The sequence below is a fragment of the Neoarius graeffei genome, chromosome 16 (assembly GCF_027579695.1).
Source record: "Neoarius graeffei isolate fNeoGra1 chromosome 16, fNeoGra1.pri, whole genome shotgun sequence".
In the NCBI taxonomy this organism is placed as follows: domain Eukaryota; kingdom Metazoa; phylum Chordata; class Actinopteri; order Siluriformes; family Ariidae; genus Neoarius; species Neoarius graeffei.
Window position 1 is genome coordinate 20,446,099 of NC_083584.1, and position 19,889 is coordinate 20,465,987.

General features: G+C 42.3%; 1 protein-coding gene across 3 annotated transcripts in view; it reads right to left on the reverse strand.

Annotated features, from left to right (window-relative positions):
• Nucleotides 1-19,889, reverse strand: part of hycc1 (hyccin PI4KA lipid kinase complex subunit 1) — a 154,927-nt gene that overhangs the window by 62,891 nt on the left and 72,147 nt on the right. For all 3 annotated transcript variants that reach the window (XR_009656788.1, XR_009656789.1, XM_060942611.1), the window contains exons 2-3: nucleotides 14,414-14,495; nucleotides 1,061-1,162 (exon numbers count right to left, since the gene is read on the reverse strand). Coding sequence is in view for 1 of the 3 variants with exons in the window: in XM_060942611.1 (XP_060798594.1) it covers nucleotides 1,061-1,162; nucleotides 14,414-14,464 (153 nt within the window). In the remaining 2 variants the exon portion in view is untranslated. The remainder of the gene's footprint in view (nucleotides 1-1,060; nucleotides 1,163-14,413; nucleotides 14,496-19,889) is intronic.

The window sequence follows — 19,889 nt, forward strand, 5'->3', positions numbered from 1 at the left end:
ATTGTTATTTTCTTGTTTACAAGATGCCACATCTGAGTCACTGACAAATCCTGAATTTCTGTAAAGATAACTGTCCAGAGATTTATAAGCACGCAGTGCTTCGCCACTGAACAGCGAGGGAAAGTTCATGAAGTAATTATACACGCCTGGGTATTCCGCTGGCAGTTCAATATCCACTGACACGGTCGTGAAAACTCCGTCCGGTAAGCCATAAGGGTCACTAATCTGTAGATCGTTTATTTTAGACATATATCTAGTTATCTGTTCATTAGAAAAATGAGCCATGTAGTTCGTCGGTTGAAATTGATCCATTCTGTACACGAGTGCAGCAGTATTCAGCTGTGTTTTTTACCGACAAGATGGCGGCTGTGTACTTTCCGGTCACGTGACTGCAAGATCTCTATAGAGCAAAACTTAACCATGTGACGAGTTTTCACAGGCAGCCGATACATACAGTACCATACATTTGGTGCATGACAGGCTCGAGCTGATTTGCAAGTCTCTCGTCACATCACAGGTGTCGACAGTGTGTGGGTATCAAATGTCGGAGCTCTTGCTCAACACAGATTTACTGTACACGCGTGTGTAAGGCGTTTGCTGCCTTTCAAGAAAACTGTGTTTTAGAAACTCGAACCGATTCATGCGACATTCAGCAGTGCTCCAGTTCCCTTCCCAAAAACACTGATTTAATACTAAACCATCTTTCACGTTAGAACGAGGCAGAGAAGCCGACACAGCCATGTTTGCTTGTGTAACAGCTTGAGCAGAAGGATTGTGTGACCCTACAGATGGTGTACTGATGGAAGCTGGTGAAACATCATGATTAGGGCTCTTTCACTGGAATAGACTTGTAGATCAAGCGTGGACTAAAATGGAAACTTGCCCCTAGCGATGCAGCTGATGCCAGTCTGGAGAAAGAGCACTCCAGCCCACACACAAACCCAACGCACATTTAAAAAGATCCATCCATCCCCTGTGGGTTTCTTTCATTTTACAACACAAACAGGAGAGTAACACGGACATCTTAAAGAAATGAAATACAAAAGAGCTCGAGTCTTACATCGCTGTAGTTCTCTCGGATAACTTTATAGAGCGCAGGGACCAGCGAAGCCTTTTCCTTCAGAGACGCAGCATAGCTGGAGATGGCCGTCTCAGGAAACGTCTGCAACACACACACACGGGTCACAGAGAGCATAAGATTTACACAATCATGCAGGGAGGAGAAGAAATAACACTTAATAGACCAGTGTTTCCCCTGGTTTTGTTGGATGAGGATGGTCCTCTGCAGGACCCCTCCCCACGGCTCCTATTACAGAGCATTCGGACCTGAACAAACAGTTAAAGGAGTCATATTTAAGTCTTCACACTTATTTTAGAACAATAATTAGGTCAATTTTTACAACAGAACATTTCTTTGACAAATTTTAACAAGTACTTCGAGCTTAAAATAGCGTTTATAATTCTAACAGCTTATTTCTTCTTACTGCCTATCACTACTCTGATTTGTGTGTTGAGTGAAGGACAGTAATGGATGACCGCTCATTTGAAATAACCAAAAAAAAAAAAAGTCAGTCAGTCAGTCAGTCATTCTCTCTGGCTAGCTACCTTGAGGTTTCATATTCCAACTTCTTATCTCGCTGTCCCTGTGTCCGAAATCACTCCCTACTCACTATATAGCGAGTGCTGTCCGAATTAGGGATGTTAACCGATGACCGTTTGACCGAATCAACGTCAACCGGTTAATTTTTATTTGGCTGTCGGTTAAAAAAAAAATAAAAAATCGTTTTGAAGCTGCCGATTTTGGAGCGGAGAACCTGGAATTCTGTGTTGTAAACGCTTGGGGCATGCCATGCGGTGTAAGCACGACAGATGACAAATCAGAAACACCCATTCAGTCATGTCCCGCCCTCCCACCCCAGTTGAAGACAGCTGCCACTCGGCGAAAGAAAAGTGTAGACACAGGCTTTTTAGCTTACAAATTAATATTCTGTTTGGTTTTTTTTTAATTATTATTAGAAGGCACATGGAGTTTAGTCCTGCCTTGGCCAGTGCATTCTGAAAGTATGTTTCGGTCTGTAGCCAACAATGCATGTTACTGCAGATCATATCTCTCCACACAAACTAAAGGCGCAGATGCCGCCTTTTGGAGGGAAGGGGAGAGAATGAAATGACAGCGGTGTCTGGAGGGGGAGCGACAAACGCAGCTTTGATGTCTGTGAGCCAAGTCGGTGACGGCTTCAGAGCAACTTCAATACCATGCAGTAATGGCGTGTTGGTATTGGTAACAGTGTTATAATGATTGTAGCTAATTAATTAGATTACCCGGCATTATAACAGCCTTTATTTTAACGCTGTTATTCCCATCACTGAATGTTATGTACTTCTTCTAGCACTTGACTTTATTTTCAACGCCATCATGGCCGACTGAAACCGTCTCTAAGCTGGAGCCATTTGTCCTCCGCTCCAATACAAACCCCTCGACATCAGTGCCGCGTTTGACTAAATGTTTCGCGCTGTAGAAAAGGTAATGTGAGTGGAGGGCAGCGACTGGGACTGAATGTGCGGATGCTCGCGGTTAGATTTAGAATAGATTCTAATAATTCCAGTTCTAGAATTTTAAACAGGGATGCAAACGGCGCGCCTTTTGGCGGATGCCGCCTTTTTCACGGCTGAATCGTGCAGATCCGATTTTTTTTGGGGGGGGGGGGGGGGGGGGGGGGGGGCGTTGGAGTGTCTGAATAATTTCATCAGAGTAAATTCTGTATTAAAATTACTAAATAAGCAAATGCTGTTACAGTCCATGAAACAGGAAGTTTGAGAAGAACAGTAAATCAGAAAGCTGCGCACGTTTGCGCAGCTTCCGCGAAAACGTGCGCAGCTTTCTGATTTACTGTTTTCTTCTCATACTTCCTATGTTTCATGGACTGAAACAGCATTTGCTTATTTAGTAATTTTAATACAGAATTTACTCTGATGAAATTATTCAGACACTCCAACGCCCCCCCTAAAAAAAAAAAAAATCGGATCTGCACGATTCAGCCGTGAAAAAGGCGGCATCCGCCAAAAGGCGCGCCGTTTGGATCCCTGTTTAAACTCATAGGTTAACCGACTTTAACCAGCTAATGAGGCTCGGTGGTCAGTCAAGATTTCTTAGTTTTCGCCATCCCTAGTCCGAATGTATAGTGAGAACTATTACACCCTATATAGTGCAAAGTATCGCACAAAGTAGTGTACAACCGATGGTCACTAACCAAAGCAATATATCCCATCATGCATTGCGGTCACGCTGAAAGAAATCAAAAGCCTCAAATGTGATTTAATAAAAGGCAGCGGCAAAGAAGAAAGTATTCAGCCTTGATTTTAAAGAACTGAAAGATGCAGGTACTTTGGATTGATTAACGTAGGAAATACACTCAGCATAATATGGCTTCATCGTAAAAATACTGTACATGCATGCATTTATTATTTTGAAAACCCACCAGCCGACGGACCCGGCACATTTTAATTGTGCGACAGTGATAACGTAAATACCAGCCTGACGGAGTAGTGTCCGAAAGCGTTTTTTTTTCTTTTCATTTTACCAATGAGCTCAGTATATAGTCCTCTATATAGCAATTCCCCTATATAGGGAGTAGTGAACAAGTGAGTGGTTTCAGACACAGGGTATGAATATTCATAACATCTCTCCATCCATTATCTGTAGCCACTTCACATCTGAAGTCTCGCACGAGTCTTGTGAAGATCGCGCGGCTCAATGACGCCTGCCGTGGACCGAACGAACTGCATTCAACACGGCTAAAAACCGAAAAGGCCGATAAGTGTAATATAATACGCCAATACGAGTCACGATACAAGGTTAATAAAACCGAAACCATAATTGAACAACACGTTAAATTAAGAAATAAAGCAAGTTTAAAAATGACTTCAGTTCTCCTTTAAAGTGTATATTCTGGACCAATTTCTTTTTTTTAATATGAAAGTATGTCCCTTTACACACTCATCCAGAAGGGTAATTTTGCACAAGGCCATCTGTCTACAGCAGAAAAAAATAAAATAACAAAACGCGTCTGGAAAAATCCCAAGGGAGTCGGGAGCCGGATTCGTGACGTTATCTGCGGAAGCGCCAGCAGGCTGCGAGAGCTTTGCACGGTTTCAGTGCACAGCCTGTGTAGACCAAGCGCTCCCGTTTCTCTCTCATTGTCCGGTCTTTTGGGAAACGATGAGTACTAATCCCATCAAGATTGGTGTTGCTACACCCTCCGACGATACATCTGTTAACCATTTTAATAATTACGTGATAACGTTGAAGACATTTGCAGAAAACCACCAGGTCGTTTTCTCAAACAAACCAGCGCTGACGTAGGATTCAGAAGGAGGCGTCCCGCACGCGACATCATGAAAATCTACGTTTCCCAGGAAATCCAAATGCCAAGTTTTTTCAGAGGCGGACCAATTCGCCTCAGATTTCAACTGAATTTTTCTGGTATTGCGCAAGGTAAAAAAAAATTGCAGAGAATGCAGAATGTTAGAGATATTTGACCAAAGTTTAATATAAAATAGGAGAATTACGTTGATCTTGCTCCTGAATTTACCCGTGATATGCACTTTAAAGGCTCAGCTGCTAAAGTCTTGGTGCCAGATACCACAGCACAGCTTAAGGGGTCTTGTGGAGTCCATGGCTCGATGGGTCAGACAGGTGGTTTTAATGTTATAGCTGATCAATGTGTACAATCCTGGTACGACACGACACTTCAGGCATACAAGCGGACAGCCCAGCTGTGAGGGACCAGGGGATTTCCAAAAGGACCTCATTTCAATATGCCTCTCTGTTCTCCAAACCTCCCCTGCTTTTCTTTTTCAGAAACGCATCCACCATGAAGCCAGGCTTCCGCCTCCATGCCCTTCTGCTGAACACTCGACTAGCCATTAGCACTTGAGGGTGCAAGTGAGTGAGTGTGCGCGTGTGCGCGAGAAAAGATTTTAAAAACAGACCAGAAAAGAAAGGAAGGAAACGTCTGAGGCACAGCGAGAGACCGAGATAACGAGAATAAGTGCATGTTTAATCATCACTGCAGCTGTGAGAGGAGAGTGATTGATGCACTCCAGGCATCAAGCCTTCTCTACACCCACCTGTGCCCACTCCACTAAAGGCCAATTTATTCTTCTGCCTCAAATCTACGCTGCAGGGTACGCCATGGCCTAATGTCCACCTCTCCAGAAATCTAACTACATGGTCACAGCGACACAGACTGCAACAACTGCGATTGGTCGCTCCGCTTGCTAGCATCGCATTTCTAGCTGCTCTCTTATCCACAACTAGATAGAACTCGACGCCAACGGCGTCGATGGGGATGCCTCCGGCCGGTAGACTACACGCCTTAAGTTGTGATTTGGGGATGGACATTTGACCTCACAGTAATCTTGACCTGGTGAAATTACTTGTATTCGCCTTGGAGATAGTGTTCACAAGGTTTTCGGACAGACATTTGACCTCACAGTGACCTTGACCTTAGACCAAGGGTTTTCGAAGTGTGGGAGAGTCAGCCCCCCATCAGAGAGCAAATAAACAACAGCGCCCCCCCCCTTACAATTTTTGTTGTTGCTATACTTAATGTTCCATTCATATTTTTAAAAAAATGGTTGTACACATTTTTTTCTTTTACACATTTTAAACATGGGGCGGCACGGTGGTGTAGTGGTTAGCGCTGTCGCCTCACAGCAAGAAGGTCCGGGTTTGAGCCCCGTGGCCGGCGAGGGCCTTTCTGTGTGGAGTTTGCATGTTCTCCCCGTGGGTTTCCTCCGGGTGCTCCGGTTTCCCCCACAGTCCAAAGACATGCAGGTTAGGTTAACTGGTGACTCTAAATTGACCGTAGGTGTGAATGTGAGTGTGGATGGTTGTCTGTGTCTATGTGTCAGCCCTGTGATGACCTGGCGACTTGTCCAGGGTGTACCCCACCTTTCGCCCGTAGTCAGCTGGGATAGACTCCAGCTTGCCTGCGACCCTGTAGAACAGGATAAAGCGGCTACAGATAATGAGATGAGACATTTTAAACATCTGTGCTTTTTGAAAAATCTTTTTTTTACACATTTAAAACATGAGCTTTATTAAAACTTTTTTTTTTTACACATTTTAAACATCTGTGCTTTTTAAAACCTCTTTTTTACACATTTTAAACATGTGCTTTTTTAAAACCTTTTTTACACATTTTAAACATCTGTGCTTTTTTAAAACCTTTTTTTTTTTTACACATTTTAAACGTGCTTTTTTTAAACCTCTTTTTTACACATTTTAAATGTGCTTTTTTAAAACCTCTTTTTTTACACATTTTAAAAACATCTGTGCTTTTTAAAACCTCTTTTTTACACATTTTAAACATCTGCTTTTTTAAAACCTTTTTTTTTACACATTTTAAATATCTGCTTTTTTAAAACCTCTTTTTTACACATTTTAAACATCTGTGCTTTTTTTACACATTTTAAATATCTGCTTTTTTAAAACCTCTTTTTTACACATTTTAAACATCTGTGCTTTTTTTACACATTTTAAACATCTGCTTTTTTAAAACCTCTTTTTTACACATTTTAAACATCTGTGCTTTAAAACCTTTTTTTTACACATTTTAAACATCTGTGCTTTTTTAAAACACCTTTTTTTACACATTTTAAAAACATCTGTGCTTTTTAAAACCTCTTTTTTACACATTTTAAACATCTGTACCTTTTCAAACCTCTTTTTTACACATTTTAAACATCTGTACCTTTTCAAACCTCTTTTTTACACATTTTAAACATCTGTGCTTTTTTTTTTAAACATCTTGTTTTACACATTTTAAACATCTCATAGCATCATTAGCTAGCACCTCTTGGCAGACAACACACTGTGGCAGTGGAGCATCTTCAGATCCAGTCCATGAAAATCCAAACTTTAAATAATCGTGGTCATACTTCCTTCTTTTTTTGCTTGGCCCAGACTCCGTCTCCTCACTCACTGTAGCTTTAGGTAATAAAAATCGATCCATTTTGTCTCTGGCAAAAGGCTAGCTGAAGTTCACTAAATGTCCGCAATAGTAATTTATTCTGGTTTATTTTTCCTCACGTTGCGCCCCCCCAAAGAACTCTGGCACCCCCTAGGGGAGGCGTGCCCCACACTTTGAAAAGCCCCGCCTTAGACCTTTTGATCTCAAAATCTAAATCAGTTCATGTTTATCCCAAAGCGCACAAATGGTGAAAGTTTGGTGAAATTCCTTTCATTAGCCTTTGAGGCATCATGTTCACAAGGTTTCGGTACGAATGCACGCAAGGACAGACGGACAACCTGAAAACATAATGCCTCCTGCACCTTAAGGTGGTGGAGGCATAAAAATCAAATCCATCATCTATCTATTGTGTTAACATAAAATCTATAAAGTCTGAGGCTCTATAGCTGCTGCAGATCATTACATTATTATAGCCAGTTTAATCCTATGGATTTAAACACTACGGCGTTATTTTTGTGCCCGATTTCTGAGCACGCGGCAGGACCTGGGCTTCAAGCTGCTCGCACTGCTGAATACACAAGCGTTAAAAACACTTCAGAAATGCCCTCAGTGAGAACTCGCTTGGTTTGTAATTTATCAAATGAAGCGTCTTCCCCCCCCCAGTAAATTTGTTTCAAAACGTCATTTTCTGTTTATTATTCCTACAGTAAAACATGGAGCTTGCCTTCCACTCTTCTTTATGTAAAAGTAGTAAAGTCTGGAGTTCCACGTGATGGCGCCTCCTAGAGGAGATGCATACCTTGCGTGCAAGGATAACACGCTTCACCCTGCACAAGCGTCTACGTCGCACCTACAGCCTAGACTCGACACAGAAGTATCCACGACTTTCCTGTGAGAGAGACAATGGGGGTCGCCATGACACCCGCCTCTCCCGGATGCTGGTCATTGATTTCCGGTTTATCCGAGCAGCCAAGGCTGAGGGAGCCGAACGTGGCTGAGCGGAGCTAGCTACGACAACCATGTTTTAGTCAGAGGATAACGTCTTTTTCAATTATGTCTCTTCCTGGGTCAATGTGTGCCATCGGGCACACAAGCAACTTGCCAAATACCATTAGTCATTTAGCTGATGTTTTTATTCAAAGCAACCAACAATAAATGCATGTAGCCTCGGTAGCGAAAGAATCCAAGAGTGACCAGTGCTGAAGTACTGGTGTAAACAAGTAGCCTACCACCCAATATCTGGAATGATCAGGCTAGTGAAGAAGTTGAAGAAGCTTGGACAAATACACAGACGAGGAATTATTTAAGTCTGTGTTTATTGTTTCCAAAGTTTGACAGCATATGCATCAAAATGGTTAGCCCATCTCGGTGTGTGGTACGCAGGCTCTACAGCAAAGCCCTACGGAGAGTGACAGATACGGCACCCTAGGTCTTTTGGTGTGTTCAGGACACTGCTTAGGACTTTTTATGACTCTGTGGTAGCATCAGCTATTTTCTACGCTGTGGTCTGCTGGGGCTGTGGAAGTTCAGAGAGGGACAGGAAGAAACTTAATAAACTGGTCAGAAGGGCTGGCTCAGTCTTGGACTGTCCTCTGGACTCCATTGAGGTGGTGGGTGAGAGGAGGATGTTAACCAAGCTGACATCAATCATGGATAACCCCTCTCACCCCCTACATGAGGCTGTGGGGGCTTTAAGCAGCTCGTTTAGTAGTAGACTACTACGCCCATGATGTAAGAAGGAGAGATACCACAGGTCATTCATACCTACTGCTGTCAGACTGTATAACACCCACAACTTGTAATGTAGCACCAATAACCTGTTTGTCGTTTAATTTGCACTACTTCACCACTACTACCTCTGCCATCTCTCATCGATGCAATTATTATGTGCATTATTATACTATAAAGCGGCTACAGATGATGGGATGGGATGGGGATGGATGGATATAAAAATCATATCTCTAGCCGCTTTATCCTGTTCTACAGGGTCGCAGGCAAGCTGGAGCCTATCCCAGCTGACTACGGGTGAAAGGCGGGGTACACCCTGGACAAGTCGCCAGGTCATCACAGGGCTGACACATAGACACAGACAACCATTCACACTCACATTCACACCTACGGTCAATTTAGAGTCACCAGTTAACCTAACCTGCATGTCTTTGGACTGTGGGGGAAACCGGAGCACCCGGAGGAAACCCATGCGGACACGGGGAGAACATGCAAACTCCACACAGAAAGGCCCTCGCCGGCCACGTGGCTCGAACCCGGACCTTCTTGCTGTGAGGCGACAGCGCTAACCACTACACCACCATGTCGCGCATATATTATATATATATAGGGTGCGATTTGTCAAAAAAACAGAAGGGGGGGATGTTTTTTTTTTTTTAATCATGAAACGTCACAAAATTAAGGTAACAATAGGCTAACAGCTCAATAACATCCAATGATTTAAAATGAATAACACTAAATGAAAACGAACACTAAACCAGAGATAGTAAATTCATCTTCCTATCTCTCTGACTAAATACACGAACACTAACACACAACAAAGTTCGCATTGCTTGTCGCGTTGCTGTGATGTTTCTCTCCCTCCGGATTAAATGGACAGTGACTCAAAAATCACTAAAATACATGAATACTAAATGAACAGTTTGCTCTGATGGCGCAGTTCACATTGTGCGCAGCTTTCCGATTTAAACTGTTTTTTTTTCGCATCCTTATACTTCCTGTTTCATGGACTGTAACGGATTTGCTTATTTAGTAATTTTAATACAGAATTTACTTTGAAATTATAATCAGACACTCCAACGCCCCCCCTAAAAAAAAAAAAAAAAAAACGGCCGTGAAAAAGGCGGCATCCGCCAAAAGGCGCGCTGTTTGCATCCCTGCATAGAACGCCAAGATATTGTTATTATCTACAATGTATATCTATTTGCTGGGGACGTTCGTGAACATCAAAGCTGCCACTTCCGGTCATTTTGAAAGTGAGTGCAATGTAGACCATAGAAAACTGTGTCACAACATGCCTGTCATGTCAACTTTTTTTTTGGTTTGTTTGTTTTATTGACGGGGTTGTCCCCGAGGATTTTTTTTTTCAGCAGAGATAAAAAACCAGGGGGGGGGGGGGGGGGGGGGGGATGATCCCCACCATCCCCCCCCCAGCAAATCGCACCCAGTGTGTGTGTGTGTGTGTATATTTTTTATATATATATATATATATATATATATATATATATATATATATATATATATATACACACACACACACACACATACACACACAGAGTCTACCTGTAATGTGCAATTTTTCTGAGCCTCTCAAGGCAATTTTTCTATACTTTTTCACGGTAGATAATGCAAATAGCCCTCTGTATTTAATACTTCATTTGTCTAATTTTTATTTCAGTTTTATTTATCATCTGTTTGACATTTTCTTGCTACTGCAACACGTGAGTTTCCCCTGATGTGGGATGAATAAAGTGAATCTAATCTAAATAAATAAAAACCCACCCACAAGATCAACTGCTCACTTACGTATCCCTCCCGCTCTCGCTTGCATCAGAATGCAAGTAATTGAAGGAATAGGAGACTTCTTATGAATGTTGACTTCAACAAATAATGAACCCTGAAACAAGCAAGTAAAGAGCAGCGTCTCTCCCCAAGGATTTCAAATAGCATCCTGGTAAACTCATTCTGAAATCGCATTTTGCTTCTTGAAATAGTGTCAAAATCCACGCTATATATTTCGTAAATACATTCAGTCGGTAAACAGGAAGTTGATGTGCGACAGACCTAGACGGTATAGAACCCCAAGCTGAAGCTCGGTACCAAATATCAAGCAGGTGCGATTTGTAGCTGCTGAGAAAAATGTTATGAAGATTTTGTAAAGCCACGCTATAAAAGTTTTGTAAATGCATCCAGTTGGTAAACCGGAAGTCGATGTGGGACAGACCTGAAAACGGTATACAACCCCAAGCTGAAGTTTGGTACCAAGTGGCTATGATTTCTCCCCCCCCCAAATCTGTCCCTCTGAGTTACATGTCGGTCCTGGGATCGAGATGCTGACCTCTTCTACTCCTCGGACCTGCCTGATCCATCCTGGTGCCCTGTGTCTGGTTGGAGTCTCATCGCATCGCTCCTGTAGAGGACGGCCCCATGTGGACAGTTGGGGGTCGCGCCTGTAGGATGCTCTGGACTCTTGCAGTGGTGCTTTTGTGGCTGAGGACTGCAGTTGACTTGCTGACTCTGGGACTGCGGTTGTTGTGAACGGTTTTGCACTCGGGTTTCCATCGGTGGGGGGTTTATAGCATCAACGAAGCTGACTTCATGTTAAAACTGTTAATGTTATAGTCATGTTGTCTGCTGTTGCCCGGATGAGGATGGGTTCCCTTTTGAGTCTGGTTCCTCTCAAGGTTTCTTCCTCATGTCGTCTGAGGGAGTTTTTCCTTGCCACCGCCGCCACAGGCTTGCTCATTGGGGATAGATTAGGGATAAAATTAGCTCATATTTTAAGTCGTTCAAATTCTGTAAAGCTGCTTTGTGTCAATGTTTATTGTTAAAAGTGCTATACAAATAAACTTGACTAGTTGCTGAGAAAAGGGGTGTTTCGGACAGACGGAGATACGGACGGACAGAGGTAAACCAGTATTCCCCCCCACCCCCACCGAGCGGGGGTATTTATAAAAATAAATAACTCCCCCCGACTGCTCTCCGCCCTCCGTGGACGATAGCTCAAGGTTCCACTGCCTCAGAAGGGTCGACTCCGTAACCTCAGACCCCTCACCTGTATAACCCGTTGCCCTCTGGTCAATCAAAATCACACACCACTAGACTTAGTTTCTTCCCCTGGGCCATACGCACCATAAACAATCCCTGATACCCCCCACCAATTTAATTCACTCACGCATGCATGCACACGAACAAAAACACACACCTTCACCTGCTTCAAGGACCACAGCATTATTTTAAGAACTTTTTCAGTCAAGTTTTAACTTGTATTGCACAATGAAAATGCCACCTTTGAGATGTTTTTATTCTATTTGTTTCTGTGCACTGTTTTGAGTAGAGCTCCCACAATTTCATTGCACCCCACTGTGCAATGACAATACAAGACTTTTCTAGTCTATGCTTCTCTCCTAGCTTTGGCTTCTGGAGCCTATATGGTATTTGGCAGACACTTTTGTCCAAAGCAATTTACAATATATATTAAAAAAAAAAAAACTACTACACTATTAGTAAACCAATACAATAATCCAAATCGCTCTACTCGGACATGGCGTACCTTCCAAAAGACAGCTGCTGCATGACTGCAGGATTTCCCTTCTTTTGCTCTGGCTAGGCTCAACCTCAGCCTTTAAGAAAACTAACTCGTCCTCTCTTACACATAAATTTGCCCATTTTATTACTGTGTAGATTACACGCCTCCGTGCTTTTGTAGCTCCTCACAATCAACATCCTCACTAAGAATAAAATAACTGACGACGTCAACGTAGCTGACGTCGGGCCACAACTTCATGTCGTCTATCTGTTCCGTGAGGGTAGACGGATGGGGCATTTTGATCATATCCCCAGAGCACGTCAGAAAATCAGACCCATGTAACCATCTTTTAGCCATCTGTGAGCTTACAGTGGGGCAAAAAAGTATTCAAGTCAGTCACCAATTGTGCAAGTTCTCCCACTTAAAAAGATGAGAAAGGCCTGTAATTTTCATCATAGGTACACTTCAACTATGAGAGACAGAATGAGAAAAAAAAATATCCAGAAAATCACATTGTCTGATTTTTAAAGAATTTATTTGCAAATTATGGTGGAAAATAAGTATTTGGTCAATAACAAAAGTTAATCTCAATACTTTGTTATATACCCTTTGTTGGCAATGACAGAGGTCAAACGTTTTCTGTAAGTCTTCACAAGGTTTTCACACACTGTTGCTGGTATTTTGGCCCATTCCTCCATGCAGATCTCCTCTAGAGCAGTGATGTTTTGGGGCTGTCGCTGGGCAACACGGACTTTCAACTCCCTCCAAAGATTTTCTATGGGGTTGAGATCTGGAGACTGGCTAGGCCACTCCAGGACCTTGAAATGCTTCTTACGAAGCCACTCCTTCGTTGCCCGGGCGGTGTGTTTGGGATCATTGTCATGCTGAAAGATCCAGCCACGTTTCATCTTCAATGCCCTTGTTGATGGAAGCAGGTTTTCACTCAATCTCACGATACATGGCCCCATTCATTCTTTCCTTTACACGGATCGGTCGTCCTGGTCCCTTTGCAGAAAAACAGCCCCAAAGCATGATGTTTCCACCCCCATGCTTCACAGTCGGTATGGTGTTCTTTGGATGCAACTCAGCATTCTTTCTCCTCCAAACACGACAAGTTGAGTTTTTACCAAAAAGTTCTATTTTGGTTTCATCTGACCATATGACATTCTCCCAATCCTCTTCTGGATCATCCAAATGCTCTCTAGCAAACTTCAGACGGGCCTGGACATGTACTGGCTTAAGCAGGGGGACACGTCTGGCACTGCAGGATTTGAGTCCCTGGCGGCGTAGTGTGTTACTGATGGTAGCCTTTGTTACTTTGGTCCCAGCTCTCTGCAGGTCATTCACTAGGTCCCCCCGTGTGGTTCTGGGATTTTTGCTCATCGTTCTTGTGATCATTTTGACCCCACGGGGTGAGATCTTGCGTGGAGCCCCAGATCGAGGGAGATTATCAGCGGTCTTGTATGTCTTCCATTTTCTAATAATTGCTCCCACAGTTGATTTCTTCACACCAAGCTGCTTACCTATTGCAGATTCAGTCTTCCCAGCCTGGTGCAGGTCTACAATTTTGTTTCTGGTGTCCTTTGACAGCTCTTTGGTCTTGGCCATAGTGGAGTTTGGAGTGTGACTGTTTGAGGTTGTGGACAGGTGTCTTTTATACTGATAACGAGTTCAAACAGGTGCCATTAATACAGGTAACGAGTGGAGGACAGAGGAGCCTCTTAAAGAAGTTGTTACAGGTCTGTGAGAGCCAGAAATCTTGCTTGTTTGTAGGTGACCAAATACTTATTTTACCGAGGAATTTACCAATTAATTCATTAAAAATCCTACAATGTGATTTCCTGGATTCTTTCCCCCCATTCTGTCTCTCATAGTTGAAGTGTACCTATGATGAAAATTACAGGCCTCTCTCATCTTTTTAAGTGGGAGAACTTGCACAATTGGTGGCTAACTAAATACTTTTTTGCCCCACTGTAACTACCTAGCAGTTAGCGCTAGCTACAAATAAACACCACAGTGGAGCAGAAGAAAGGAGACCAGTTTCCGTTATGACGCAGCAATGAATCATGGGAAAGGTCAGAGTTCGGGAAAGTTGTGGATAAAAATCAGCCTCAACAAAAAGTGAAGGCGCGCGCACACAGCGAGCGAGGACTACAGTGAGAAAGTAATATCTGCTCACCTTGAACTCAGACAGCCATTCCTCCACCACACCTTGGTCCATGGCCAGCATTGTTCCTCATCTGGTACGAAGAACCTTCAATCTGCAAAACACATTCAAAACACACATTACACCTTCCAGATGTTTAGTCTGACCTTCACATTTACACAAACGCATGATAAATCCTTTTAACGAGTGTTTCTGATCACAATTTTGTGTTGTACCCGGTGTGTAAAGGCCTTTTATTATCTACACTTCTTAGAGAATGATGTACAAACTTAACCACCCAACACACTTTGGTTCCATCCCAAAAAGCTTCCTGTTAAGCCTAGGTCACAACCGGACGTACGATTTTTTGGCCGTGCGATTTTTGGCGTTTCCCCAAATCGCTGGGTTTTTTTTGTTCATGGAGAAAGACACGTGTTGGCCGTAAGTTTGTCTTGCAACCTGAAAAAAACGTAAGCGCCCGTAGAGTTTGTTTGACATGACAAAGAACCTCTGCGGCCAGTCTACGGCTCGAAAATCAGCATGTCACACACGCACCCTCTGTGCGTTTCTTGCGTTTTTTGCACGTAGACCGGCCGTAGGAGCACGTACAGCCGGTTGTGACCGAGGCTTTAACTACATATACTCACTAGATAGGGTTTAACTATGATGCTGTACTACCTACATAGTTCACAGGGTTCCCGCTGGCACTCGTCCCTGACGAAGAGAAAAATTACTAGCAGTCATCACAGTGACGAATGCATGTGTCATCTTTTATAGAAATCCCTCCGTTTGCTGAAATCCAACCCCAGTTTAGAGGTGATGGGAAGCCAGAGTGCAAACCATGAGCACGTGCTTGTGACCAAAAAAAAAAAAAATCAACTACACGTAATGAACAAACGAGTGGCAAGCTTTTGACCAATCACAGCGCGTCCTAACCAGCCTGGTGCGGCGGTGTAATCATCTCTGTGTGAACAGAACAATGGCGCAGTCCAAGCTGCCGATTTATTCATTTATTTTTTGAGCGAGCTTCTTAACTCCGTATGGGCGCTGTGTGAGACGGCTGCCTCTCCAGTAGCTCTGTAGTTTTTAGCTCTTTAAACCTCTTTTTTTCCACCTTTTTTTTTTTTTTTACTTTTCTGCTCTTCTTACGAAGTGCGTTTTACTTATATAACATGGCCCCATATCTTATTCTTTTTATATATTTGTATATGTAAATAATTTATTTTAATTTATCTAGAAGTTCTCTCTATTTCTTTTCTCTGTTTATCTGTAATGATGCTGCTGGAATCTTAATTTCCCTGAGGGAACCCGCCCAAAGGGATCAATAAAGTTTCATCTAATCTTCAAGCATTGAAGATGATTACTTCAGGGCTGAAACAGCCACAGGGGAGGCACGCTCAGAGCCCATACTGTCTCCGAACACATCGGACAGTGTCCGTAATACAGGGGTCCGTTTATTGAAATTTTATTTATTTATTGGGCTAAGGCCATTATTAAAAAAATGTTCCGTTTCCAGTCCACCGGCCGGGTGAGTGCCGTTTGTGCGGTTGAAATTTTTTTTTTAACGCCGGTTTTTCGACATTTTTTTCGGGTTCGTAAATCTAAAATCGAATTTGACATTTGCGCATTCCGCGCAGAATATAGAATCGAATCAGCTCTGCGCATGCGCCGTGCGGCACAAAAAAATGGCAGCCACCATGAAGGAAGAAAATCCGGAGTTCGCTTAAGTGTGAAATCGCAAAATGGTATTCTAGCGAACAACAAAATAGTAAAGATTCAGAAAAACAAATCATTTAGTGATCATTTTAATAGTGTAATTTCATCTGAACTAGGCCTAACGCTCGATTTAGAACTACAAAAAGTCCATGTGTCGGACCATCACAAACCGTTACTGGAAAATTCGTTTGATCTTGATCCATCCGAGACGTTACACACAGCTTTTGAGTTTTGTTATGCGAAATTCATTACCTACTTTGTTAATGACCCTGACAGATCTGCAGGAGAACCTAATAGATCTATTCAAAATGAGAACGGAACTGAACAAAAAAAAAAAAAACGCGTTTACGGAACTAATGCAGGTTGGCTGGACAGAATTAAAAACTCTGTCTGTAGCAAATAAAAAGAACGAATTACACAACGAAATTATAAAAGACATCCAGAGAGAAAGACCTTGTCTATCTAGACATACTGGCCAAACTGAAGGAACAAATGTAGTAATGAACATTACAAACTGCTTGTGGTATTTAGACGTCCGCCAGGACAGAGTCAAAGAGGCAGTGAAAATTTTTTTGCTCACCCGGTGGACAGGAAACGGATTTTTTTTTTTTTAAGGGTGGCCTGAAGGCCAATTTATGCTGACAACCCAGTCCTCGCAGATAGCATCGCAGACAGTGTCTGCGTAGCCCCCCCACCTTCGCAGACGCTCTGCGCGCACCTCCCAAAAATTTTGACCACCGCAGAAGCCTCGCAGACAGCGTTGCAGACAAGAGGGCTCTGATTGGTCCACTCTACATCCACTGTACACGCACTTCCGCTTCCCTACTTTCCCGGTCTGGTTTGTTTTCACGACCGGCATTTTTAAAAACACGAGCGAAGATGGAGCAGCACGAAGAGCGGTTGATTGAGGAAGTACGGACATCTATTCGACTCCAGTTCTAGTCATTATAAAAAAAAAAAATTCTAGTCATTATAAGTAACCGGAGGATAAACACTCCACTAACCACACCCACCAACTACTCCTAGCGACTTCGCGCCCTCTTGCATTGTGCCAGTGAATAACATCGCGCACGCCTATTACTCCCCGCTCAACGATAAATTACAACTGTCTGCGAAAAGCTATCTGCGAAAGCCTTGTCGCAAGAGCATGCAGAGGCCTTAAGTGCTGTCAGCCAGCAAGCAACTGAACTTTCAGGGCTATAACCCCCGGGTCTTTTCGCCCTCAAAAAAAAAAAAAAAAAAAGTATTAAGGGATTAACAGGAAACTGACTTGAATGTCATCTGGGATTTTGAATGTTGTAATATAATAATGTATATTATAACTGGCATCTTTGCGGTCCTAAAGGAGAGAGATGCGAGCGAGAACATACACATTCTTATTTAACTGATTAATTTTACTAGTGACGTTAAGTCAACTGACACGTACCTCAGTTTCCTGACACATTCTGGGTCTTAATAATAATAATAATAATAATAATAATATTATTATTATTAAGACAGAAACTGAAGTGAATGGCAAATTTAAAAAGAGCAGTGCAAAAATCAGTAATAAAGCGGTCATAATCTTCGAATGTGTGTGGGTGATTAATATTACCTTGTAAAGTTAGATATAACCTCGCCAACCAAGAGATACTAATCTCTCTTTAAAAAAATACAAGCCTCAGGAAAACTGGACTGAGCCCCCAATCTGTTCAAGAGCTAGAAAAGAAACTGCCCTGTGGTGAACTAGCGCACGATGGAAACCGCGGTGTCATTCTGTATTCGGTTTGTAAATCGACAAGAAAATCAGATTCCTTCAGTGTTCGTTCCCAGACTCGTCTTGACTCCGTTCAATTGCAAAATCAAGGTGTGTGTTGACGTAAAGGCTAAAGGGAGTCCCGATATCCCTTTTGAATAATTCTCTGCTAAATTAACCTGAAATAAGATCAAACTAAAGGAGGTTTATTTTCGCTTGATGGTGCACAGGGCGCCCAAAATCAAGTCTCTCTTATTAAATGCTGGAGTGGAGCCCAAATTTTATATGTAATTGAGAAGCCTCGCTATATCTGTTATCTGTACAAATATTTGAATTAGGGCTGTGCGATATGGGAAAAAAAAGAATATTCCGATACATTTTCTCCATTTCACGATATACATCTCGATATATTGAAATCTCCTCTAAAGGACCCCATGAAATCTAACTTTTATTCTTTGCTGTTTTCACTACAATCCCTGCAGATTAAATAACATTCTTGGTTAACTTTACAGGTGGTTTTCAACAACACATTTTACATTTTCATGTTGGTGATTTAATCACAATTGAATTGAAATAAGACTATTTTTATTCAACAAAGATGTGGCACAAACTGCAAAAACAATCTTGAAAATTGCAACAAAAGGGCAAAACAATACAGAGCTGCTCAGAGCTCAAACCAATAAAGTGCAGCTCAACACAGAGAGACATTTAGCCTAAATAAGAAGAGTGCTCGTTCATTAAATTATTTAAAAAAAATAGATCTCCAAGCTATTAACCTGACTACTGAGAACCACTGGAACATTCACAATAGAGAGAGAGATTGAGGGAGAGAAGAGAGAGATCTGCAAAACATCATTTTTCTCTTTGCACACTTTTGAACTGAATGTTTTCTGGCTCTGCCTCTCAGATGTGTAGAATTCCGGTATTGCCTTCTCTGTAAAATGTCTGCGACCAGGCAACTCATATTTGGGATCGAGTGTGTTTAGTAATTTTTGGAAGCCACTATACTAACTGGGATCATGTCTTTGGCAATGAACTTAGTGATTGCATCCGTTATAGCTCTCCATCTCTGACTCGGTTTCTCATATGGGGTGGCTTTGGAGAACGAGGCCGCTATGGCCATTTGTTTAGCTCGTGGGCAAGTAGTTCGGAGTTTAAGAGACTCTTCATACTGTACCGGGTGAGTTTTCAGGTGATGGAACATATTTGTAGTGCTGCTGCCTTTCGTGATGACAGTTTTTTTTTTTTGCACACTTTACAAACTGGCATTTGCTGTTCCACGTCCTCCTCGCGATATCCAAAAAAATGCCAGATGACGGACCCCTTACTAGTTCTTTTAGGAACCAATTTGTCCGCTTCCATTTTTAATTTGTCGCTGAAATTGACAGAGCTTACACGGTAGCCTATGCAACACCAGCGATTGCACGAACTGAGTCAGCGCTGGAAACCGAAACTAGGAAATCTTCCCGCCGGCAGTGTTGCCAGATACTGCTGACGGTTTCCAGCACAAAATATGTTCAAAACCTGCTAAAACGCACTTAAAACCACCCAATCTGGCAACACAACCGAAACTAGAAAATCTTCCCGGAAGTTCCTTTCAGCACCGAGATGTCGCCCGGGATTGGTTGGCGAGTGTGTGATGTTCTTGTTTTCCTTACCCTTAGGCAGCCTCTCACGTTACTGCCTAAGGGACAGGGAGAAAACCACTGGGAAAGGTTTTAAACAAACACGAAACGAACGCAAGTCGGAAGATGACCATAAAATACTCGATAGTTACGATATAATAATTTTATGTATCTCTCACAGAATTTTCAGAGATATATCGAGTATATTCAATATATCGCACAGCCCTAATTTGAATTGGGCCAGTCTGGTTGGTATAAAGTCAGTAACTAAGGAAAAAAAAAAAAATATATATATATATATATATATATATATATATATATATATATATATATATATATATATATATATACACAGACTAAGAAAAAGTGAAGAATACTACTTTGACTTTATTTTTCCAAGGAAAAAAAGTGGAGAATATTTTTCAGAACCCAG